This window comes from Syngnathus acus, chromosome 17 (assembly GCF_901709675.1).
Source record: "Syngnathus acus chromosome 17, fSynAcu1.2, whole genome shotgun sequence".
Taxonomy (NCBI): Eukaryota; Metazoa; Chordata; class Actinopteri; order Syngnathiformes; family Syngnathidae; genus Syngnathus; species Syngnathus acus.
In genome coordinates this window covers 1,652,498-1,677,527 of record NC_051102.1, presented here as the reverse complement: position 1 = coordinate 1,677,527, position 25,030 = coordinate 1,652,498, and the positions used below count along the sequence as shown (strand labels likewise).

The 25,030-nt window shown below is 44.5% G+C and overlaps 4 protein-coding genes and 2 long non-coding RNA genes across 10 annotated transcripts; 2 read left to right on the top strand and 4 right to left on the bottom strand.

Annotated features, from left to right (window-relative positions):
• Positions 1–517: 517 nt before the first annotated feature.
• On the bottom strand, positions 518–5,931 carry cdc20 (cell division cycle 20 homolog). Of its 2 annotated transcripts, XM_037276510.1 has the most exons (11): positions 5,496–5,931; positions 4,761–4,817; positions 2,886–3,028; positions 2,692–2,788; positions 2,467–2,592; positions 2,204–2,400; positions 2,013–2,107; positions 1,697–1,931; positions 1,244–1,369; positions 1,041–1,158; positions 518–853 (listed from the first exon to the last, which is right to left on the bottom strand). In XM_037276510.1, the coding sequence occupies exons 1-11, from the start codon at positions 5,680–5,682 to the stop codon at positions 678–680; spliced, it is 1,557 nt and encodes a 518-aa protein (XP_037132405.1). In that variant the 5' UTR covers positions 5,683–5,931; the 3' UTR covers positions 518–677. The 2 variants fall into 2 exon arrangements, with proteins under 2 accessions (XP_037132405.1, XP_037132406.1); XM_037276511.1 differs by lacking the exon at positions 4,761–4,817 and having other exon boundaries at positions 5,496–5,930.
• Positions 5,932–7,424: 1,493 nt separating this feature from the next.
• On the bottom strand, positions 7,425–9,727 carry LOC119137295. Its single transcript, XR_005100890.1, has 2 exons — positions 9,625–9,727; positions 7,425–7,667 (listed from the first exon to the last, which is right to left on the bottom strand). It is a non-coding gene; the product is annotated as an uncharacterized LOC119137295 (long non-coding RNA).
• A 422-nt stretch (positions 9,728–10,149) lies between these two features.
• On the bottom strand, positions 10,150–12,512 carry LOC119137294. Of its 3 annotated transcripts, none has more exons than XM_037276512.1 (6): positions 12,358–12,512; positions 11,675–11,893; positions 11,120–11,377; positions 10,963–11,061; positions 10,539–10,556; positions 10,150–10,371 (listed from the first exon to the last, which is right to left on the bottom strand). In XM_037276512.1, exons 1-6 carry the CDS (start codon positions 12,425–12,427, stop codon positions 10,286–10,288), a joined length of 750 nt encoding a protein of 249 aa, XP_037132407.1. In that variant the 5' UTR covers positions 12,428–12,512; the 3' UTR covers positions 10,150–10,285. The 3 variants fall into 3 exon arrangements, with proteins under 3 accessions (XP_037132407.1, XP_037132409.1, XP_037132410.1); XM_037276514.1 differs by having other exon boundaries at positions 10,539–10,559; positions 10,969–11,061; XM_037276515.1 differs by lacking the exon at positions 10,963–11,061.
• A 1,251-nt stretch (positions 12,513–13,763) lies between these two features.
• ppp1r7 (protein phosphatase 1, regulatory (inhibitor) subunit 7) lies at positions 13,764–18,458 on the top strand. 2 transcript variants are annotated; one of them, XM_037276375.1, is made up of 10 exons: positions 13,764–13,834; positions 14,826–14,921; positions 15,054–15,109; positions 15,328–15,393; positions 15,918–16,048; positions 16,188–16,350; positions 16,422–16,538; positions 16,658–16,762; positions 16,889–16,975; positions 17,050–18,458. In XM_037276375.1, exons 1-10 carry the CDS (start codon positions 13,795–13,797, stop codon positions 17,224–17,226), a joined length of 1,038 nt encoding a protein of 345 aa, XP_037132270.1. In that variant the 5' UTR covers positions 13,764–13,794; the 3' UTR covers positions 17,227–18,458. The 2 variants fall into 2 exon arrangements, with proteins under 2 accessions (XP_037132270.1, XP_037132271.1); XM_037276376.1 differs by lacking the exon at positions 13,764–13,834 and adding an exon at positions 13,929–14,091.
• Positions 18,459–18,691: 233 nt separating this feature from the next.
• On the top strand, positions 18,692–24,223 carry ubxn7 (UBX domain protein 7). The gene is made up of 11 exons (XM_037276611.1): positions 18,692–18,797; positions 20,137–20,290; positions 20,384–20,448; positions 20,523–20,588; positions 20,919–21,031; positions 21,249–21,395; positions 21,553–21,643; positions 21,752–21,882; positions 22,003–22,492; positions 22,674–22,753; positions 22,973–24,223. The coding sequence occupies exons 1-11, from the start codon at positions 18,692–18,694 to the stop codon at positions 23,132–23,134; spliced, it is 1,605 nt and encodes a 534-aa protein (XP_037132506.1). The 3' UTR covers positions 23,135–24,223.
• On the bottom strand, positions 20,513–20,921 carry LOC119137353. Its single transcript, XR_005100897.1, has 3 exons — positions 20,836–20,921; positions 20,689–20,748; positions 20,513–20,605 (listed from the first exon to the last, which is right to left on the bottom strand). It is a non-coding gene; the product is annotated as an uncharacterized LOC119137353 (long non-coding RNA).
• Positions 24,224–25,030: the final 807 nt, after the last annotated feature.

The window sequence follows — 25,030 nt, the reverse complement described above, 5'->3', positions numbered from 1 at the left end:
ACGAGACAGAACTCAGGTAACGACCAATCACGGCTTACCAGTTTTCTGCTTTGGTCATGTGATGTTCGGAAGCCGATTTCTTAGGCACTGTGATGTAATTTTTAGTTGACAGCAAGTGGGAAAACCGCTGTAGCTTGAGATGAGTAAACGGGTGGATTTTGCAATGTAATTCATATTGCGCAAATGGAATATTAGCATTGTTCTTGAAAAACGAGCTTTGAAGACTTTTCCATGATCGATAAGTATAGCTGAACCAATCAGAGGACGTCACAGATTAGTTGTCCAAGATATGATTGGTTAAAATAAAACCTGCCACATAAATTGGTGTCGAAAAACTGTTTTTGTGTGAAACAGTTGAATAAAAAAGTGTTTATCAGGACTGAGCTAGCCATCACAAAACTAAAATCAAGCAACAAAAAAAAGAATGCAGAAAATAATTACAGGTCTCTCGTTAATTAGTTGCTCAGTGGTTATTCCCTCGTATTTTTTCACTTTGAATTCATTTCAGCCATTTATGGATGCAAAACTCATTTATTAAAACGTTGCACTGTATAACAATTATGCAAAACAGTCTCAAAGATTGAGAAGAAGATTGAAACATATGCTGTGTACAATGTAGGCAATGCACAAACTAAAAATAGATTATAACAGGAGTGCCTTGCAGAAGTCTAATCGAATTATCTGATGGCTCGAGTGAAGGCGGAATTCAGGGAAAGAGGTGTCTTGTCTTTGGCTTTTTGCTTGGGGTCCACCTCAAAGCTCTTCCACAGGCGAATGGTCTCGTCCGCCGCCAGGCTGGCCACCACGGAGCCATCTGGACTAATGGCCATGTTGAGGACTCGCTCGCTGTGCCCTGATTACGAGGGAGGGGGGACGGGGCGGGGGGTATTAATGCACTTGTTCAAAGTCAAATGTCCCTGCTAAAATGAATGGACTTGTCATGAATCCATTATAGCCCCCTTGTGAGGAAAGTTTCAACTGAACCGGTAGGTTGCTTTCCATCTGACAAGACGAAAGTTGCCGTCGGAAGAAAGCCTTACCGTTGAGCTCTGTGACTTTCGCCATGGACGGGTACTTCCAGATGACCAAATTATGGCGGGTGAAACCGTGTGCAGAGACTAGCTCCTTGTAGTTGGGAACAAACACAAGTGCAGACACCTGAAATTCGTTCACATGTAGAAAAACAAGTGAAGCACAAGTGGTGTATATTTGACACGTTTGGTTAGGAGAGCCGCGTGTTGACCTGGGATTGAGTGTCGAGTGAGCTGAGGCAAGAGCCGCTGTTAACGTTCCACACACGGATGTGACAGTCTGAGGTGCCGCCGCCTGAGGCCAGGATGCTGGATTGCCATGGACACCAAGCTAAAGCCTGGAAGTGCAAACGCTCAATTCATTTTCTGGTAGGATAATGGCATTGAAGTTATCTTAAAATTTACATTTGCAACATAAAAGTTAGAACAAAAGTGCTAATTATACCATACCAGCTGTTTTAAAAAGTGGCAATATTTTCCAGAGGCGAAAGAGACATTTGAGATTCTAATAATTTCAATTTAAAGTAACATTTTAAAAATACAATTACATATGAGGGGATACAAAAAGCTGAAAATTTGAGATTGAAGTTATCCAGTAACGATGTGATTTTTGTCCTCCCATTGGTTCACAAGTATGTAGCAGAACAAACAACTGTGCTGCCCACCTTGACCGCCCCCTTGTGGAGACTGAGCGTGCGCAGCGGCTGGGTTACGTTGGTGCGGCCCTGGCCCACGTGGGGCCAGATGCACACCAGGTTGTCGTTGCCGCCGCTGGCCAGGTAGCGGCCGTCTGGCGACCACTGCAGGCCGCATACCTCCTGGGAGTGGCCCCGCAGTGTGAAGATGTGGTGCTCCGCCACCCTCACGTCATGGTGGTGAATCTGACCCGAGTGGCTGCCGCTGGGACAACGATCAGTCGGTGAGCAACGCGGAGTGGTGGCGCAAGACTGCTTGAGCTTTAGGAATACAAAGTCAAAGTACCTGGACAAGATGTGGCCGTTCCAACTCAGGCTGCACACTCGTGCAGAGTGGCTGTTCATGCTTCGAAGACATTTCTCTTGCGACACGTCCCACACCTACCAAGAGACAAAGCAGGTTGCAGTTTCAGAGAAAAATTAGCTGAGGGCTGGAATAGAATCTTATGTCCACCCTTTAAAAAGACACAAACTGACTTGGACTGCACAGTCGCTGGTGCCAACTGCCAGGTAGCTGCCCTCCTTGGCCCACGACAGGGAGGTGATGTAGTCGGCCTCATTGTCCAAGGTCAAGAGGTGAGTGATATTCCCCTGAGTGGCGTCCCACAGGTAGACACAGTCACTGAGACCCACCGCCATAATGTTGCTGCTGTTCCAGTCCAGCAGATTCAGATCTGGGGGCGGTAGCAAAAAGTCACCACAATGTAGGTCGGCAACGCTACCGGCGAGGCAATACTTACAAAAATCATCCCGAACGTCGGGCGCGTCTAAGATTTTCTCGGAGGTTGAAGCTATGTACCGCGTCTTTTTGTTGGACATGGGCGTTACAGTGTGACTGTAGACGGACTTCAAGGAGTTGTGCTGGCCTGGAGAACAAGACACACAATTTACAATTGGGGTCTATGAGCCCATTTCTGTTCCATATAAATTTCCATTTGCGCGATCAAGCAGAGCGGCAGCGTTACCGTCCGGGTTGACTGTTGGCTTTCCGCTGAATTGCAGGATGCGGGCCTCTTCCACATTGCATCCATTCAGCATCATGGACCACATCTTTTGTTGTTCCTTTAACAACATGCCCGAGTGTCACGGAAAGCATTAAATTCACACTTCTGCACGGTACACTGCGGTGTGACGTCAAAGACAATTTGAAAGCGCTTGCCGTTGAAGCTGTTGAAACGCCATCTTCCTTGGGTCGAAACTCCTTCGAGAGCAGGAAACTTGCCACTTCCATTTGTTTTTCATTACGGACGGGAATGAAGCGGTCCTCTCCCATCATCTTTGATGGAGTGGCTTTACGTCTGCCTGTACGGGAGAGAAAAATACATCTTGTATTCATATAAAGGAGCAGCCATTTCGCCACTTGCGATCGACTGAACATGACATCACGGTTGCTCAGGTAACAACCAACCACGGCTCAACATGCAAACATCCCATGATAATTATTATTATTATTTTTTTTTTTTAAATCATCTAGGGCAGGGGTCACCAACACGTTGCCCGCGGGCACCAGGTCGCCCGTGAGGACCGCATGAGTTGCCCGCAGGGCTGTTCTAAAATTAGCTCAAATAGCGGCACTTGTCAGTGAGCTGCATCTATTTATTTTACAGTCAAACCTCGGTTTTCGAACGTCCTGGTTCTCAAACAAATCGGAATTCTAACAAAAAATACTAGATTTTTTTGCTTCGGTTGTCGAACAAAATTCGGAGGTCGAACCTCGCGAGATGAGCCGGGAAGACCCGAGAAAACCCGACCGCGTGGCCCGAATGCCGACTGACTCCGTTGTTATTGTAGTTTCGTTACTTTGAGGATTGTAATAATACCTAATCATGCCTCCAAAGAAAGCAAGTGGGAGCAGTAAAGCCATCCTAAAACACAAAGACGCTCTTAAAGCAATGCGACAGTGAGCGCCCGGCGCCCTGCGGTTGCGCGATTGGACCAAATTAAGCTCCCTGCGCACTGAGGTCCACTTAAATTTTGGAAAGTACATCAGGACTTTAAAAATATTTTCTAAATTTTAGCGACGGCTCTGTCACAATAATGCGACCAGCGCGGTGCAGTTGCGCGGTCGGCGACGCGCTACTGTTGCGCGTTCGGCTGTGCGCTGCAGTTGCGCGATCGGACAAAATTAAGCTACCTGCGCACTTAGGTCCACTTAAATTTTGCAAAGTACATCAGTTGCGCAATCGGACAAATAAGCGCAAATGAAAAAATGCTTTAAAAAGGCGGGTTGGGTCTTGAAACGGATTAATTTTTTTCCCATTATCTGTAATGGGAAAAATAGATTCGGAATTCGACCGATTCGCTTCTCGAACAGCCTTCTGGAACGGATTGTGGTCAAAAACCAAGGTTTGACTGTATTTTTGCTATTCTTGTTAAAATCACACTTACATGTGAACTGGAAATGACAATAATAACAGTGAAAGCCAAATTGAGCAAATTGGCTATTTCAGAAGTCTGTGTCAAATGGTAGCCCTTTGCCTTAATCAGTACCCAGGAAGTAGCTCTCGGTTTAAGAAATCTTGGTGACCCCTGATCTAGGGTCTAGGGTTCAGGTCACCACTTTAAATGCAGATTCCTCCATGCTGTTTTAACACGCTTGCCCCCCCCCCCCCCCAATATTTTTTTAATTAACTCTTAAATTAATCTGCTGGCATCTCTTGCATTGGTTGCACCAAACCCCGGCCGGGTCATACCAAAGACTATAAAAATGGGACCCATTGCCTCCCTGCTTGGCACTCAGCATTAAGGGTTGGAATTGGGGGGTTAGATCGCCAAATGATTCCCGAGCGTGGCACCGCTGCTGCTCACTGCTCCCCTCTCCCCCAGGGGATGGATCAAAATCACACGGGGGATTGGTTATGCAGAGGACAAATTTCACCACACCCAGATGTGTGTGTGACGATCATTGGGACTTTAAAAGTCATCACAGGGAGCACGCACTTACCACGCGTGAAGCTGACCTCCGCTGTATGCCCTTAACGCAAACTTTTCTATGCTAGCTTTAGGTTAGTATGGCGCGTTGTGACTTACATACCAATTCGGGTTACATCTGCACCACAGGAAAGGAACTCCGCCGTAACATGAGGAATACCTGGAATTTGAAATCAAATTCCTAGGTTGAAACCCAATTTGAAAGCATAATCCTAGATTAAAATCCAAATTTTAAAAGTTTGTTCATTAATACATGAATCCTAACCCTTGACTTTAACTGTGTTTTAAAACCCTGATTTAAAAACAATCCTCTCACTTTTTTATTACCATTTGTATAATGTTGTTGCTCTTGCTTTCTTGCAGTATTATCCAAGGGTTTGTGTTAGTTCAAAACCCCAGAACAATATTTCAACTGGCATAAAAGATGTAAAAACATGCCTAGGATGTATTTGGCGAGGGCATGTCTTAATCGCGGGTTGTCACGTACTGTGGGGGTGGATGTTGGCGGGGGTTACTGTAATATTTTAGGCTCGCCATTATGCTTTGCGAGATGGCGTCTGCACTATAAAAAAAAAAAAAAAAAAAAAAAAAAAGTCAAACTTTCTGGAATATAGTGTGTTGACATAATTGCGAATTGACGTTTTTGTAAAAGTTAACAGTAATGGCTTTTAAAATGGTGCATTTTCTTTCCTAGGTTTAGAACGGCAACTCTTAAATTGCGTACAAGCTCGGTCACGTTGCAGGCGTAGTAACAGACGTACGTCGTAAACCAATGACACTCGTTTTGTACATATTACAACTCATTTGCGAACTATCAAACAACTCCTGAGTGCCTTACCTGGCGTCCGACCAGGCGTCTTTGTGGTGTTCACGGAGGTGTTGGCATACTTCACTGGGGACAAACCGCTCGACAATGCGTTGGACAAGCTGGCTTTCCTCTGCCAGCGGGCAATCGGGCCATTGGTGACGGGGACATCCACCTTCAGCGTGTCGCCGATGTCGTTTTCTAGCCCGAAATGCGCCATCTGCAATGCTTTCCCTGGGCTGATAAATATTGCACGGTAACGCAGCCCTTAAAGGGGATCGATTAATAGCTAATGTCAACTAAGACTTAGAATACAGTGGGGGGAGAACTAACTCGTTAGCCTCACCCCACAAAACAAGTTTTACTCACACGCTGCACCACGTAAATTGAAGGACACTCGAAAGCGCAGTAACCGATGACTAAGCCTCGTTGTATCATTAGAAATTTTTGAAAGGACGCCACAACATTTAAATCCACTCAGAAGGCCGCATCATTGGTTGAACGCCCAACGGTCGAGGATACGCCAACGTGATTGGTGAATCCGAAACGTACATTTCCGGCCATAGATGTGGAATGATGGACATTTAATAGAATGGCGCCCTCTATTGCACAGGAGGTGGTATCAATAATCCATTTTGAAAAACTAATTTGACCCATTAATAAGTATAAGATGAGTTGTTTTTGTTTGTTAATTAGATAAGCCTTTATTTATTGCTGCATAATACACATATTTATGTGGAAGTCATTAAATAATTCAAATAGTCTAACGCTGGGATATAGAGAGCTGCTGTCCAAGTTTTCTTCCTTCATACACCTGATTGAAATGGTCAGTCTTCAATAAGATTCTACAGAGCTTGCTGAGCTGACTGAATGAATTGTGTTGATGAGGTACACTTCCAAAACAGGCCCGGACTTGCCTAACCCTGATCTAACTTTACAACATGCCTGGCACCTGATAAAATTAATGTGTTTCGTCTCTACTAGCGGCACTTGTATTTCTCTGTTATTTACCTTTTTTTGAAATTATGGCACTTGTTTTATTCTTGCACTCGTATTATTCTTGCACTCATATGCGCTGCTGTGACAAGTGAATCTCCCCGCTGTGGGATGAATAAAGTTCTATCATCAGCATCAACTCCTTACTTTAGTAAATTTGTTCCAGGCTTACCTAATTGTAATCTAATAAAAAAAATTGACTGAACTTGTAAAATAGCACCAAACATTTTTAAACAACGGCAGTCATTGCAAAAGCAATTTAATGAATGTGCATCAATGTAGAAGATTTTAACAAGTGAATCATCACAATTGAACTCTATCGGTCTATAAATAAAGGGCAATGGCTCATTTCATTGAAAAGGCGAAGTGAGCTCATCTGTGTTGCACACATTCAACTTTGATTTAATAATAATAATAATTCATTAAATTTGTATAGCGCTTCTCAAAAACTCAAAGACGCTTACAGCGAACAAGGCAAAGACATACATGCAACATTAACATCAGCATGCAATAAAACGATCTTGAATTCAATTTACAAAATTACAAACCCAATATTAGCAATTCAGTTGATGTATCTTAGATTAAACCCTACATTTTACATCTCTCAATATTTGGTAGAAAGGCTGAGATTGGTGAGACAAAATGACTGACAATTGGTATTAAACATTTGGTGTGAAACAACATTGCTTTTCACTCAGCATACAAAACAAAACAAAAAAATGACTTAACAAATGTGGTTACAGTGTGCCCAATTCCTCATTAATATTAAGTCTGATAAACACAGACATGATAAAGTGCATTAAAAATTGTCCATCTAGTGGAGCAGATAAATGTCATTTTTGGTTCAAAGTCTGACTTGACAGCCAGTGTATGGAATGGGGCATCGGGCTGGTGTGTTCACCTCAGTAGAGCTTCATTGTTGGCTGCGAGTGCACACAAACTTTACAGAAAGGCAGTAAAGGGAAATGTGCTTTCGGCAGTTTGCAAACATATTTTATTGAGGCTGCGTTAGACTTATATATAATCATATCAATATAATTTCCAGTAGTGGCTGTGCTCGTGTAGTCGCATGGTGGGTGGTAAGGAATGTGCAGGCAACTGCACAAAGTTGTTTTCTTCGAAGTGTTGTGGAACAGGATGTCCCAGACAGGGAGGACACCGGACAAGAACACCTCAAGGATGTATCATCGGCCCAGACAGGGAGCACACCTTTGTTGGATTTTGTCCACAATTTAGGGAGCGCTATCTGCGCCTCACGGCAAAAGCCATTGCCAATCACCTGTTATCCAATTTACTCACTGCGTGCTCGTTTAATTTCTTCAGATTTAGGAAAATGCTAAGACACTGAAGCAGAAATTAGACTTACACAGGTTGGTTGAGTTCAATCACAATTCTTGTTAAGAAAGCTCTGTTTTCAGGAAAGTACAATACAGCGCTGGGCCTTTCAAGAGCAGAAAGTCTCCATTCAGAAAAGGCCACGTTCAAGGTTCTTTGGTCAGCTTATATTCAGTTGCACAGGCCGGTGTGGGGCGAGTTTGATGGGTGATGAGTCGTTGGGGTGGGGCGAGTTCGCAGTAGAGTTTGATTCCATGGGAGTGGGTGCTGGTTATGGACGATTCGGTGTGTGTGTGGGGGGGCTGCCGTCTTCCATCCTGTCTTTCGGCCTTGGTGATCATCTTTGGCCGAGTCCTTGGCTGTCTCCCTCTGGCACCAGCTGGTTTTATCTCCAAGTTACCTTCCTGTAAACATTCTGCTCCATTCTTACACTGTCGCACCTCATCCATTCGTCATTCTTTCAATTTTGTCATTTTGTACGGAATTATGAGCTTTTGGCTGTGACATCATCAATTTATTAATGCTCCCTGACGATGCAAAGTTTGTTCTTTTGATACTCCATGTCTTTGCTTACATCATTACATTCTTAGTTTAATCATGCTGTTGGATTTGGTCCACAATTTAGGGAGCGCTATCTGCGCCTCACGGCAAAAGCCATTGCCAATCACCTGTTATCCAATTTACTCACTGCGTGCTCGTTTAATTTCTTCAGATTTAGGAAAATGCAAAGACACTGAAGCAGAAATTAGACTTACACAGGTTGGTTGAGTTCAATCATAATTCTTGTTAAGAAAGCTCTGTTTTCAGGAAAGTACAATACAGCGCTGGGCCTTTCAAGAGCAGAAAGTCTCCATTCAGAAAAGGCCACGTTCAAGGTTCTTTGGTCAGCTTATATTCAGTTGCACAGGCCGGTGTGGGGCGAGTTTGATGGGTGATGAGTCGTTGGGGTGGGGCGAGTTTGCAGTAGAGTTTGATTAAATGGGAGTGGGTGCGGGTTATGGACGATTCGGTGTGTGTGTGTGGGGGCTGTTGTCTTCCATCCCGTCTTTCGGCCTTGGTGATCATCTTTGGCCGAGTCCTTGGCTGTCTCCTTCTGGCACCAGCTGGTTTTTATCTCCGAGTGACCTTCCTGTAAACATTCTCCTCCATCCTTGCACATATACTGTCGTACCTCATTCTTTCACTTTTGTCATTTTGTACGAATTTATGTGAGCTTTTTGGCTGTAACATCATTAATCTATTACTGTTCCCTGACTATGCAAAGTTAGTTCTTTTGATACTCCATGTCTTTGCTCACATCATTATATTCTTAGTTTAATCATGCTTCCCACCATATCTTTTCTTTGTTAGGCAAAATATTTCCCTCTGTGCAGAGCGTTCAGTCGTAATCGAAAAGCTGGCGTCCCGCATTAGGCGACATATGACGTTTAATCAAAACACAAGATATAATCAAGTACTGAACGGTCAAGACGACTCTGGCCGTGTCCATGATTTAGAGAAAAAACATCAGGCATGCATTACACAGTTCCTTAAGGGTCATTAAGCTATTCAGGCAATATATCAAAAAACATTTGTTATTTCACAGTGCTCAGAAATATATATCAGATCATAAAGTTATAAAAACCTTTGTCATTACCACCTATTAAAAATGTCTAGTTATGTCTTCTTTATTGATTTGGTGTGTAGGTATAATTATATGCTTAAAATATTTCTTTTATTGATTTAATATGTGAATATACTTTTCTGCTTATGTACTTTATTCAATGAAGTTCGAGCATATCTGTTTTTGTAGCTAGGCAGGACTTTTTGTATTTCGACCCCATTCCTTCACCTTACAAGAACATCTCGAGGCCGGTGAGGAACGAGAATAACACCCCGTCCTGGTGGTCGGACCCAACCGCCAGACAGCTGAGGCCGGACAGCTGCACTCAGCAATAACACCCAGATGGCCATCGACCAATCATCACACAATGTTTTGCATGTTTGAATATTCATATTGTGTTTCTTTATAACTGGGCAACCCGGAAGAATGTATTGTCTCTTGATGATCACAAGAACACACGAGCTTTGGTGTGAGGGACCCGGGACCCAGGCGCCTGTATTAGCTTGCTTTGTCAGTAATAAACAATTGGTAAATTCGGTCTGATTGATCAACTGGTCTTCTCTTTGACAGAAAGAACTCGCAAAATTGTTAGGTGCGCCAGTGTGTGGATTAGGACATAACGACTCATGTGTTAAGTGTTGATCGCAATTTGGAGTCAGATCAATAACTAAAATCCGTAACCTAACAGCAGAAAAAAAGATAAATAAATTCTTAAAAACTCTGATGTGACTCAACATACGAAAAAGGTTTTGGGCTGGCGTGGCTGCTTTCTCATCATCACAGAGTGGAAAAACCCGGCGACACCTGCTGGCTCATTCAAATGTCATCCAAGTAAAGCCATTGGGTTGTTTCACAGTACACTACGTACTTTCCTAGTTTTATCTTTGAATCATAAGGTTTGATAAGCGGTGCCCGTTTTTCCTGCATGGAAATCTGCCATGTCCTTGGGGTAGTGTACAATTGAACCAACAACACCTACAAGAGAGAACAGGGTTGACCAATTGCTCCAGTAAAACAACAAGCCAGGTTAAAACAGTAACAAGAAATTAATGTGTGCAGAGTGCACAAAATATTCAACTTTTGGCACTAATCTTCCATCCAGTGCTGTTCATAGAGAATTGTAAAGAATGTTGTTTTCTTACCTCCGGGGTACTGCCGCTCTAAGAGGAGATAAAGAAAGAAAAGAAAAGACACATGACCATTCTTTGAATTCCGCAGGAGAGCAAGACAAATTACTCGAGAAGTTGATTTTGCATTCAATGACATTGCATGGAATGAGTCTTACTATAAGGATAGAACTCAGCAGCTCTTTTAAAACAATCACTGACGCCCCCCCCCACACACACGTTTTGATTGAGCCTATGTACAAGTTCTACATCAGAAGAAACTCAAGCCATACCACAAACAAGTCACAAAAAGTTCAAACATTCTTTGATTGTTTTACCCACCCATCATACATTTAACACCAAATAAACTCTAACCAATACCCCAAAGGCTGCTGATGTTACGATAGACAAAACAAATTATACATCAATCACTGTGAAAGAATGTAAATGACTCGCTCACCTTGTTGTTTGGAGATTAAAAGACTGAGAGCAATGAGCCCAATAAAAGCCAGTACACTCAAGGTTGGAATAAGAAAATGAGGCATCAGAATCCCTGGAACTGAAAAATAAATAAATAAATAAATAAATAAATAAACAAAAACATAGGTGTACTCCACCTGAGTGTTCCCCAGAAAGGTCCAGCTTTTGCACTAGGTTGACACATTGGTCCCGAAGGGAGATCCCCTCCCTCCCAGGGCCCCCCAAAGCCTGTACCCATGACGCTTTGAGGGCCGTCGCTTGCGGCGTGTGAGCTATCCACGCCCCGCCGCGGTCCCGGGACAGGTAGGGTAACCCGTCGTAGAAAACCCTGTCGGCCCAGTACAGTTCCAAGCCCTCCAGAATGCAGTCGCGGGAACGGAGGACCGTGTGGTTTCCTGTCCACAAAGACATCCATCCATCAGTTTTCTCTAGTGCTTGCCCTCCTTAAGGTGACGGGTGTGGTGAAGCCTGTCCCAATTGATTTCGGACACGTCACAAGTAGCAAACTCAGACAAGCAACCATTTAGTCTCATCTTTGGTTGCTATAGCCTTCATTGAATTGAACATGCATGTTTTGAGAATGAGAGACGAAGTCAGAGTACCCTGCAAAACCTCACTCAGAAGGGTCAGAGCTGAACTTTGAACCTTGACTATGAAGCAGACTTCCTAACCACGAGCCCGGCATGCCTCACCAAAGAAGCCATAGGAATTCGATTCATTTGATGTCTCACTCGATAACGCAATCTGGTTGGCGAGGAGCCTCAAAGGGTTCGAATCCGTCAACATCCTTTGAATGATGCCGTCAACTTGACGAGTGGCGCCAGTATAGGGGATCCCGTTGAGGAGGACCCGCTGTGAGACGGGCCGTGCCCCCGTCGCCATCCACTGCTGCAGCTGAACTACCGCAGTGTCTAAACAGAAAGAGAAAGCGAGGTGCTTTCAGGTTGTGAGGATTGAATGGGAGTTGAGATTTAACTTTCAGTCAGCCACAAAGTTCATATAGTATTTAAATGCCCCAAAACCTATTTTGACAACGGTTAATGATATTAAAAAAAAACCACTTGTTCACTTGTGATTGTTCTATTGTCTTTTGTCTCTGCAGGTAAGCATCCTCTTTAGTTTCGACTTCACTTCTGACTGTTTTATTGTCTTTTAATTGTCTCTGCAGGGACGCATCCTCTTTCTTTTTACCGAACACACCTACGCGAGTCTCTGCGCGTTCTAATTTTAATAGCAGCTAATATTCACTTCAGTTACACCCGACAGCAACAACAGCTAAATGAGTCTGTACATCAGGATTGTCTCTTATCTCAAATTTGTATTTTAATTATTTGTTTTAAATTATCAAAATTAGTGAGTTATAAAATTTTCTCACCCACTGGACCTGGCAGAGCCAATGATAGACGGGTCAGGATCCCAAACAGGAGAATGTCACCAAACTGCATCGCTCCGAGTCCCAAAGTGGAAGTAAAAGACTATACGTGATAGTATACAAAAGACACTGACGAGGGAGCGCATCGTTCTGCTCCGCCTATCAAGAGCGTTTTTGTAGGTTTTGTAACTAAAACTCCCGATTATGGCCTCTGATTGGCTGAGAGCGCAGAATGCACAATTAATCTCCGCCCACATTTATTGACTAACCATTAGCACAGCAGGTTTGAAAACCTTCTGTTGACTTTTTAGCTTAACATATTCACGAGAAACCAAGTTTACTTTGCCTGACACGATGATAATATTGTTCCGCAGAATCATTATTATATTTAGTCGCCAGCATGCAAACCACAAGAAATTCAACCACCAAAGTATAGCAGCAACAGAAAGACTAACAGAACGAACCTTTAAGACATAAGAATTTTTAGGTGGTGTAAACTATGGGCGTAGGTTTATAGAGGGATGGTAGGGATATATCACAACCAATATTTGGGGAATACAAAATAGTCCCTACCAATATTTACTGTCTTATTTCAATACAGCGAAGATCTATATTTACTAATGGAATATTTCAGCACACTATGCCGTGGTAGCATTAATTTAAAAACAATTTTAAATTAGTTGTTTTCAAAGGCGTAGGTTTGGTCTAAGCTTTGGTAGGGACATTACAACTTACTAGTAAACTAGTTCTTAATCTAGTTATTCACTAGTTCGTTGTTCAGTCTACACTATATATAATATGAGACATTCACACATTTGGGTTGACAATTTCTATGGCCCTCAGAAGAAAACTATGACTATGATGTCGCCCGCGACAAAAATAAGTTTGACACCCCTGCTATAGCATCTGCCATAGTAAATTGAAAAAAGGCTAATAATACTTAAGAAAAAAGAGTGTCGATGACTTTCAGATTTTCAGAACCAGCTATCCTCACTAGCAGAGGCGTAGCCAAGCCGGGGCGAGCCGGGGCGGCGCCACGGTTAGGACTCCCTGCGCCCCGGTTGGAAAAAAAAAAAAAAAAAAAAATTGAGCTTTTTCGATTCTTCATTTTCATGCCGTTTTTTTCTTTCGGTCTTGCGCGAATGTGCTTGCGCTATTCTATGTGCGCGATGTTATCCATTCACCGTTTGCCTCCCGGACGTTGTTTTAGCGATCAGCCAACGGCGTGGGTGATGTTCGATTTTTTTTCCTGTGGGCGTGCGCCCCTACTGGAAGAATTCCTGGCTACGCCTCTGCTCACTAGCTCGCAAAATGTTTATTATTATTATTAGAAAAAATCCGCGATAATGCGTGTTAGTGGCGCAACCTTGCGGCGCGCCGTCGCAGTACATAAGTTCCTTCTGATTGGCTGAACCGTTGCCAGGAGTGTTTACAGGAAACATGGCTTCCCTGTCTGTTGTAGAGCCCCAAGAAATGGAAGGTAGGTAAATAATGTCGGAACACCGCCGACCCGTAACCACAAGCAACTAGGTTAATGTCATATATGACGACGAGCGACGCTTGAACCTCACAAGCGTATTCGAAGTGTCGTTTCCGTGTGTATAACAGATGTTCAGTCCACGTTTGCTAGCTATCGTGCTAACAACAAGGCTCGCTGGCTGACGCCGAACCTGGAGCACGTTGTCCCCAATAATCCATATCCGATCCCTGCGTGACAGGTCGGCGCATATCGGGGAGGTAATGGTGTAGGGAACGTTCTTCTTCAAACTGTTTCACAACGCGCAGTATGTATGGCAATTTAACGACGCGAATGACGGGCGGAAAAACAGGCTGCTGCGGAATGATGGGAGCACACCCACACTAAGCAATCGGTACAGATTGTTGCTGTATTCCATCTCTAACGATAACCAGCCAGGGTGGTGTTTCCTTTGTGTTATGTCACCGCTTTCGTTTCAAGATTACAGTGTCCTGGGACGAAAGTTAACTGGGTAGGAAGAATGGTCGCAGGGAAGCATGACTGGAAGGGTGGACGACAACAAGGACGGTTTGAAACGAAGGATGGTAGGAAGTGAAAGTGGATGCTATACAAGAAAAAAACAGAACACGGAAGGGATGACGGTTTTAAGGATGGTATGAAAGGAAGGATGAATGATTGGAGCCTGTTTCCTCATCCACCTTTACATCGAGTGCCCCAAGGTTCCATTCTAGGGCCCATTTTATTTCCTTTTTACCTGCTCCCCAGGTGCAAATGTACTTCCCACAATGACGATGTTATTTTCTTTGGACCTAGTTATGTTACTAATACCCCAGAACTTCTTAACTCCTTTCCCTCACCATCTAAAGCTTATCAATCCTGGTGTAAAAATTGAACAGGATTGAAATAGTAATAGTACTTAAAAATCTGTTTCTTTTAAGGAATTGTAAGCAAATTTTACAGCGTTATGGTTCTATTTTGTGTGCTTGACTTGTAGTGGATCGAAGGGGAGAGTCAGAGGAATCGGGCGACGACGAGACCAGGAGGAAGAGCATCAATGGCGACATGGACCCTAATCAGCCTCCCGCCACGAGTATGTCATCCCAACACATTCACCCAATCAGCGGCAGCTCTCACATGCGATGTTTCTGGTCCTGTCGTCTAGGAATGGATGGATGTTAAAGCAGAGCCCCCACCTCATGTGTTATGATTTCTTTCCCTCTAGATAAAGAAGAGTCTCCTGTTGACATGGACACCATCATCCTAGACCCAGAGGAGGAGGTGAGTGGAAGCTGTTTGACATATTATCCCTACTATCAGGCAAACATATTTTGAGCTCATTTGGCCATATTGTCCCCCCCCCCCCCCCCCCCCCCCACACACACACACACGCACGCACACGGAACTGGGGATCCTCATATTGTGAAAACTGGTTGTGGATTTTCCCCTTCACCTCAGTATGAAATGACTAGACTTATTTATCACTTATTTATTTACAGGATGTGGACCTTGTTCATTGCCGTATCGGAAAAATTGAAGGACTGGAAGTGCTTCAGAAAGCAAATGTAAGTCCATAATCCATTCAGAAAGGGTTGGTGTTCAATGAACACTAACATTTATCACCATCCATCCATCCATTTTCTGTACCGCTTAGTCCCCACGGGGGTCGCGGGTGTGCTGGAGCCTATCCCAGCGCCATCGGGCAGTAGGCGGGGGACACCCTGAACCGGTTGCCAGCCAATCGCAGGGCACACAGAGACAAACAACCATTCGCACTCGCACTCACACCTAGGGACAATTTGGAGTGCTCAATCAGCCTACCAAGCATGTTTTTGGGATGTGGGAGGAAACCGGAGTGCCCGGAGAAAACCCACGCGGGCCCGGGGAGAACATGCAAACTCCACACAGGGCGGGCCGGAGGTGGAATCGAACCCGCACCCTCCTGACTGTGAGGCGGACGTGCTACCCAGTGCTACCCAGTGCTCCACCGAGCCGCCCATTTATCACCAAATTTTATAAATATATGAATACAAATAGAAAAACACAAAAAAGCAGTATTGTGAATCTACTTTTCTCTTTGTCTTCACAGACACTTTCCTTACGGCAGAATCTGATTAAAAAAATTGAAAATCTCGACAGTTTGAGCTCACTGCGAGAGCTCGATTTGTATGACAATCAAATCCGCAAGTTGGAGAACCTGAACAAGCTCACTCAGTTGGAGTAAGTTGGGATATTAATTGTAAACAGTGAACTTCTGGGCTCTGGTCGCCATGGCACGACGAGCTGGACTCGGAGCACAGTGTTAATTGATGTTTCAGTTCTGTTTTTTTTTTTTTTTTTTTTTCCCCCCAAACTGTAGGCAGCTGGATGTGTCCTTCAACGTTCTGAGGAAGATGGAAGGTTTGGAGCAGCTGACTCGGCTGAAGAAACTTTTCCTGCTTCACAACAAAATCGGCACCATCGCCAACCTGAGTCACTTCCCCTGCCTGGAAATGCTGGAGCTGGGCTCCAATCGCATTCGAGTATGTTTGCCGTCACGCTCTCCAACGTGTCCATCAACTGCATTGTCATTGGCCTTCCTTTGTGCGGGCAGGTCATAGAGAACCTGGATACGCTCACGTCTTTGCAAAGCTTATTCCTTGGCACCAATAAAATCACCAAGCTGCAGAATATGGACAGCTTACACAGCCTGACTGTGTTAAGCATTCAGGTAAGCAGCACCGACTGAAGCGGAGCTTCTCGCATGTCAGGACCGCTTACAGGGGTAGACGTGTTTGGGCCGAGCAGCCGAAAGCTAATTTATTACAACTTCTTTGCCTTTACATTCAGAGTAATCGGATTACTAAAATGGAAGGTTTGCAGAACCTGGTCAGCCTGCGAGAGCTCTACCTCAGCCACAATGGCATCGAGGTCATCGAGGGCTTGGAAAACAATGTGAGTCGAGCAAACGCCAAAAGCTCTCCATTGTGCACTCTGCTGCTCGCGGGAATGTACGACGACAACAGCCGCCACTGCAAAGTGTTTTCCGCTTTCACCCAGCTCGACTTTCTCTCCCTTCAGAAAAAGCTGACTACTCTGGACATTGCAGCCAACAGAGTGAAGAAGATCGAGAATATTGGCCATCTAACGGAGCTGCAGGAGTTCTGGGTAGGACTCTGAAAAGGCTCCCACAAAACATAATTTTGCAAAATGTCCTAAACTAGTGCCGCTGCTGCCCTCAGATGAACGACAACCAGATCGACAACTGGTCGGACCTGGACGAGCTGAAGAACGCCAAATCCCTGGAGACGGTCTACCTGGAGAGAAACCCGCTGCAGAAGGACCCGCAGTACCGGCGGAAGATCATGCTGGCGTTGCCCAGCGTGCGCCAGATCGACGCCACCTTCATCCGCTTTTAAACCTGCAGTATGGTACACGCCGTCCGCCCCAGCATCAAGCAGCACCGCCACTCGCCACTCACCGAATCATTCTCGCTCCAGATACAGAATAGACGGTGCAGCTTCAAAGTATGCGCTTCTTCACAAGTCCATCCATGGGATGGGAACGTATTCATTATGGCACTGGGAATGAACTGTCAAGTAGCATCCAATCAATCACTTTGCTATTTTCGATCATGTAGCCAATTGACGTATTTGTCTGATTTTGAAAGCGCTAAAAGGCAAGAGGGATCGGATCGCTCACCAACAATGATTTGATGTGAGAGTAAATTGAACAAATTGAAGTTGTAAGTCAAGCTAGCCCAAAAGTAGCTACACACTTGGAAGGTGATAAATACAATCAACAATTTGCGTTCTAATCTTTGCCCACCCTGTAGATCCGGCAGTTAGCTTATTGAAATAACTCCCTAACTCCTAATGACTCCTTTTAAATCTGAAGATGCATCATTTCAAACTTATTTGCAAATTTTGTTTGTGTGTGTTCTTGACATAATTTACAGCAAAACGCGACAAATGTCCCCCAGGCTCGCCTCGTCACTTCATCTTACAATCAAGTGACACCTTTGTCGTCAAATAAATCTTACAAGAATGTAACATTTGTGTCTATCTCGGATGGTAAATAATGTTTCCCTTTTTTGTGTAATACCGATCACAACTTTTTTTGCTTGTTTTGTTGTCAGATTTGTTTGGAGTGCTTCACAAAGGTTTTTACTGGTTTACCTCCAGCTCTGAGAATGGATGATGGGTTTAAAGATGCTGCTGTGACACATTCTGTATTATTTATTGACAGTTGCACTCAACTAAAAAAATCTGAGGGGCTGTTTTTGTGGTGGTCTCTTTGAAATAACTTGGAGAGCACTAGATTTGATCCATGTATACATATATACCCTACTTTGTTCATTTGACATCATGGCTAAAAAAAACAGATTTTTTTTGTAGAGTTAAAAGTTGTACACATTTTGAGATATTTTACGCTTGGTTTTAATGGACTCACAATGTCAAGTAATGGATTGAAAGAATTAATGTGTGTTGCCAGTGAATTTAAGTGGTTAAATCAAGTGATCTTAAATTGTCATTGAAAGAGTTAATCTGACATGCCATTTGTTGTTTAAATAATCTACACCACAGGGTTTTGGGACTTGAAATGGAATGTATTATGCAAACAACAATAAATGTATAGTATTACTACTTTATAAGGTTTTGCTTTTCATGTTTGATTTTTGACAGCGGTGTACAAAATACATTAAGATTTTATACGTGCTGAGGACAAGTTTTGAGTCTTTACACTCAACATTGGAAAAGAAATATATTTTTTACTCCTTTGTAAAAGTAGGCTAGTTACTTTTTCCGTAAAATAACTACGACTCCCACAATACCTAGCCACCACTCGCGCCAGGCTGAAAGGCAAAAACGGTGTCGTTTGCGCATGCGCGACATTTATGTTGTTGTTTGTGGCGGTAAGATGGCGGCGCACGGAGACACCGCGGCCCTGGCGTTGAACGGGTTAATACAACAATTCACAGCGATAACAGGTAAAAAGCAGACTTGGTTTCCAGTCTAATTCGACGGATGGTGTGTGGTGGGCGTGCGGGAACGGCTCCCGGTGTCGAGACTGAGAAAGAAATGCGTGCGCTGTTGCAAGAAGGAACGTTAAATGTGGCTGGTGCTCCTCCGCTGTCAGTCAGTGGGGGGAAAAAAGCACAGCTCGTGTTAACTGGCCAACTCCAATAAAATACTCTCCACTCGTGAATGGATGCAAAACCTAAACCTTTACGACAGCAATTTAACCTCTCCTACGTAGTGCTTAGTACAAAGTTACAAGTTACTAATGGGGAGCCCGTAGCTGGGGGTTTTTTCTGCCACTTTTAGACATCGCCTGTTGTGCGTAATTGCAGAATGGAAGTCAAACATTTGCCTTCATCATCGTCGTCTAGTGCGCCACTACTTGTCATCTTTTTTTTAAAAATAAAAAACGTGACTGGCATTAAAACCACACGTGTCTCGGTTTATTCTGCTACAAGCACCTTAGAGATCCGCACACCCCATTAACGGTTGCTCTTGTGCACGGGAAAAAATCGACTAGAGAGTGTGTAAACTTTATTTCACGTAGACATGTTTGATGGGTTACCACTCCATGTTGGGAGACTGGAATGCGCATGCGCGGCAAGTGGCGGAAGTGTGAAACGATTGCCGCGCAGGAAACGTTTAAAAACCACGACAATAGAAACACATTATAAATGCTCGGTAACGTATTGCAGCATTTTTACCCGCAACATCATGTCATGACGTGATGAATTTCACGTTTTAACTTGAAGTCAGGGTTGGGCTACTTAAATGAGGCCACAATTTCTCGGCGCTACTGGGTTGGGGGAGTTACATGTGACCACGCTTTGCTCTCCGCCAGTTCCCAACAATCGGTATGAAAAAATGCTATTTTAATTATGGTCAAAATACATGCACGCGTGAAAAATTCGTCCACTTAATATATTTAATTTTTACAACATATTTTATAATGCATATGTAAAACTCCGCTATCCTGATCCAAGAACAAAAACCCTTTGTTGTATGTACAGGTATGCATTCCTGTATGGAAGAATTTTGCTGCTCCCTGGTGGCCAAGGCTAGAACACCACAAGGAGCTGCATAAATATGGATACATTCATGATGCACTGTTTACGTCTTTTCATTGTGTGGTTAAACTAACCAGTGGTGTTGGTACGGTAGAGTTCAAGAAAGCTCGGTTCACCATCCACCTCCAAAACGAGTTGATTCCGCCTGTAAACCAAAGCAAGTCATACATGTGTTAAGACAGCTTTGAGCTAATTTAAATTTTGTAAAATCCATAATGTGCCTCCTTGAATACTTCACCAGGGGCTACAGAGAGTGTAGGAAAGCATATGTTGGAAGCATGCAACAACAACTTGGAAATGGCAGTGACTATGTTTCTGGACGGTGGCGTGGTGGCCGAGGAGCCCAGCACGAGCTCCAGTTCAGCAGCATCCGGCAGCAGAGTTCCACCTACTGAGTAAGTGCTCCACTTCATCTCCAACTTTATTTTTCTCTTGTAAATAATGCTCCATGTGATGGGATGCTTTTTTCTTTTCTCGTGTGGTCCTAGCGAAGTACGAGCACCCATTCCCCAGAAGCAGGACATACTTGTGGAGCCAGAGCCACTTTTTGGAGGTATTCCATTGCATTTTCATCACATCATCCTTGCAAGCAAATTGTAAGTTTTGGAGTGTCTTGTGAACCTTCAGTGCCAAAGAGAAGGAGACCGGCCCGATCCATATTCGACGGCTTTCGAGACTTCCAAACAGAAACAAGTGAGTCCTCTTGAGGGCTGAAACGATTGATCGATTAACGTAAATAATTTGATAAAGGATCGTAACGTTTAGCCAGCTAACAGCTACCTGCTAGCCTGACCTCATAACTCTACACTCTCATTTGCTGGCGCCCATGTCATTCACCAGGCCAGGTCCCGCCCTTTAAAGTCACACACACTCAAAGTCACCAATATTATAGTGCGCAACATGGGAATGGTGACCCCAAGTGGACAACGATAGTACTTACAGCTCCTCGCATGCACATCTTGTTGTTTAACCCCCAAGTGACTTCTCTTTTCATCCTCTCACTCGCTCGCCATCTCTTTACAGTACGCCAGGAACAGGAGCTGCGTAACGGCGGCACAGTGGACAAGAAACTGAGCACCCTGGCAGACCTTTTCCGTCCTCCTATTGAGCTGATGCACAAAGGCAGCTTTGAGACGGTGAGGAGTCGCATACAAACCTACACTACACACGCCTCCGTTCTCTTTGTCGACCTTTACCCAGAGGGAGGCGGGCGTGCTGCAAACAGAAGAGTGGCAAACTTTCAGGCCTTGAATTTGATGTCTTCACACTCAATTTAGCACAAAACCGTCACTCAAATCACATCGCCAGTTGTCTCAATCGGATCGGCTGTTGTGTCTTTACGGTCCCCGGCAGGCAAAAGACTGCGGCCAGTTGGAGAACAAGTGGTTGATGATCAACATTCAGAACGTTCAAGATTTTGCTTGCCAGTGCCTGAACAGAGACGTGTGGAGTAACGACGCCGTCAAGACCATCATTCGAGAGCACTTTATATTCTGGCAGGTATGCACGCGGCTTCACGTCGGGCCCCGATGTTTGCTCGGCGCTTGTACGGTCGGCCGTCAGAACAAAAGAGCTTGTGATTACTTTGAGCTACAGACAAGCGAGATCCTAACACGGAGCGGACTAACACCAGTCTTCGTCTCAATGTTTGTCGCAGGTATATCACGACAGTGAAGAGGGGCAACGATACATCCAGTTTTATAAACTCAACAAGTTTCCGTATATTTCCATCTTGGATCCCCGAACTGGTATGTGTTTTGCCGTTTTGTTTCAAGCCAAGACCCGCCGTCACATCTCGCATAGTGGGATGGGATCCAATACTGTTGTGAACCACGGCGTTCTGTTTGGCCGTTTAGGTCAAAAAATGGTGGAGTGGAACCAGCTGGATGTGGCGTCCTTCCTGGAGCAGGCCACCGGCTTTCTGGCACAACATGGGCAGCTGGACGGGCCGTCCTGCCCGGCACCGCCCGCCAAACGAGCTCGCTCTGTGGGTCTCTCATTTCTCCCATCAAACCCTATTGAGCAACCCCCCCTCCTCCCCCTTTCCCGTTTGCTTTTGTTCATCCTTGATTGTTTTTAACAGCTGCACTCTTGTTTTCTGTTCTAGGAGAGTCTGATCGATGCCAGCGAAGACAGCCAGCTGGAGGCCGCCATCCGGGCCTCCCTACAGGAAACGCACTACGAGTCCTCCAATGTTCCCGACGTCCCCGACTCTCCCAGGTCAGAGGACGACTCAGAGGCCGAGCCCTTCTCCGACAGCGAGGGACTCATTTCGGTCGACGGTTCGGACGGTGAAATGCCGGAACCCCAGAAAGAGAAAAGCTCCGGCAGCAAACATGCCACGTCCGCCGCCCCCACGGCCGGACCCGCCCAGCATCGCCTGCATCCCGATAGTACGTCTTCCTGTCATCGTAAATCTCCGTTTAAAGAGAACAACCACAGTCACAAAAAGGAGGAGAGCAAAAAGAACCACCTGGAGCCGTCGCTCGCCGGGCCTCGTCAGAGCCACCCGGACGCGGCGAGGAACTCGTGTGCGGCGCTTGCTGACGGTGTGGGGCCATCCAAAAGCCCTGAAGACGACTGTCCTGAAGACAATGGTACGGTTCCTTGAAACATGAGTACTCTGGCCCGACAGATTCATTGATTGACCAATGCCGATTTTTGCCTTTCTTTTTGAACACATAATAAAATACAAGACAACGATAATATAATTCAAATGCCTGAAATTCTAATCTTTATTGTTGACAGTGTTAAATGACCAAAATATTTCCTACACAGGTCCCAAGGCCAGATTGATGCTTCGTTACCCAGATGGACAAAGAGAGCAAATATCGTTGTCTTCTCAAGCAAAACTTCTGGTAAGCATTGTCCTCTTCCTCATTGAAATAACATGAAACCAAAATCTCTGAAAGAATCAAAGGGCCAGTCAGTGTGTTGGGACTTTATTTGGCTAGTTGGCTGTAATGTAAAATGTGGAAAAACAACTCAAGCGCCCCTCGCTGAGCATCCCGCATTATTTATGCTCTTGTATTTCTGCTCGTGATGTTGTTTCTAACATGACGCTATGTGACTTGAAGGCGCTGGTGAGACACGTGCAGTCCAAAGGTTACCCCAACGAATGCTTCGAACTCGTAACCAACTTCCCGCGGCGGAAGCTCACCCACTTGGACTATGACATCACGCTGCAGGAGGCGGGGCTTTGTCCGCAGGAAACGGTGTTTGTGCAGGAGAGGAACTAGCCTGTAGCGGACTCAACCGACCATCATGGACACTAAGAGGGTCTGGGGCCGGGTTGGTGGAGGCTCATGCTGGTTTAGGATGCTCTCCTTTCCCTTCTCGTGATGCCGGCCGGCTCCTTTGGCCAGTACCGGATGCCGGCAACTCTTTGAGTTCTTAATAGGATTCAGGTCTTTATTTTCCCCTGGATTCCAGGCCCATCGGAATAGAATGACCATAGTAAAGATCACGGCCCCATCCAATTCTCACGTATCAGGCTTCAGCAGAGAAGACTCCCGAGTTGCTCTTCTCGTTATTTGCCGTTCCGAGACACAAGAAAATAGAGGCTCTCTCCTCTGCATTCATTCATTCAGACACAATCGTGGTATTTTGAAAGAAGAGTGCATCAATCAGCTTTTTACTCTCGTTTGTATCGCTCGATTAGAGACTAATGGACGATGTGTCACTTTTTTTGTGTAAAGCCCAACTTTTGATACAGAACGACTGAAGGCCAGTGTGCGTCTCATCAGTCGCTTGGACCTTTGCTGTACAGAGATGGCTTAGAGACACATACACTGAGGTCATGCCGTTAGACATTGTTTCCTCTCTTTCTTTACTTCTTTTTATATGTTGCCAAGAAAATACACCCATGATAAAATATAACCACCAAAAACCAAAGCTCATTTGTTTGGTGTCTTGTTCACTAACTCGGAAGAAAAATTCCACATGCAAAATTTGACACCTTTTTCTTTTTATAGAGGCGTATTCTACTGGTGCATTTGGGCACAGGAAAAAATATTTCATGATTAAAATAAATGCGCAAAAAGAAGCAAATGGCCCACAAATGATGATGGATGGAATCATTATTAAAAGTTCCGTGAGAACCTCACAGCTTACCCCAGCATCACGTCTCTACGGATCTGCAAACTCTACAAGTTGTTCAGTGTGTTCAAAGTGTTGCCTTAGATCAATACTTTCCAATTTACGTGTTCCAACAGCAAACAGGTCGTCATCCTTTTTGGAACTTGCTGCTAAAAAAAAAAAAAAAAAAATGGAATGAAAGGGACTTTCAGCTGTCCAAATAGAGGACTTGACCCCTCACTGTGCACAAATGACTGTTCATGAGGCCTTTTTGTGAACAAAAGTTGCTGGAGGCCAACCAGCACCTTTGATAATAAAATGTCTAAACACCATCCAAATGCAACATGCATTTAAACAGATTTGGAATTCTGAAACAACTAATTAGGCTTGAGTGTTTTCATCACTTCATACTGATGGCATCCCTTCGGCTATAATGTTGAAAGTACACACACCCCTGTTTAAAATGTCAGATTTCTCTGTTTCTCTTGATATTTTTGTTTCTCTTGACAGATACTTAAGATGTGATGGAAAAAAAAAAAAGTCAGAAAAAGCCTTTTTGGAACAACTGAACGTCAATCAGGCATTTTGAGTGGAGGCAGGTGTGTACTGACTCCCGTTTATTACGAGTTGCAATGGAATTGGGTCATTTCGAACACAGCTACATCCCCAGTTAAGAGGGTGTGCACACTTATGCAACCACATTGTCTCAATTGTTTTGTTTTTATCCAAACGTCCATTATGCAGCATTAGGTTTGAATCTACAATATGATGTCATTGAGCAAATGTCCTGCTTTCAACAAATTAGACAAGAGATGGATCAATAAGGCGGGAACCTCAGACCCCGTTCAGTGGGTGTGCCATTGCATAAGTGAGTGTTGACCCCATCCACCTTTGACCTTTTGGCTGATTCTCCAAATTATGTCAATGGAAGTTAATGTTTAGAAGGTGCCCACGGCCGCTTTTTACACAAGAGTCCACAGTTGTGCAAGGGCGGACATTTTGTCTGGTCTGAGCACATTCCGTAGCTGTTCTGGGGATTAAATAAAAGAAATTGGTGA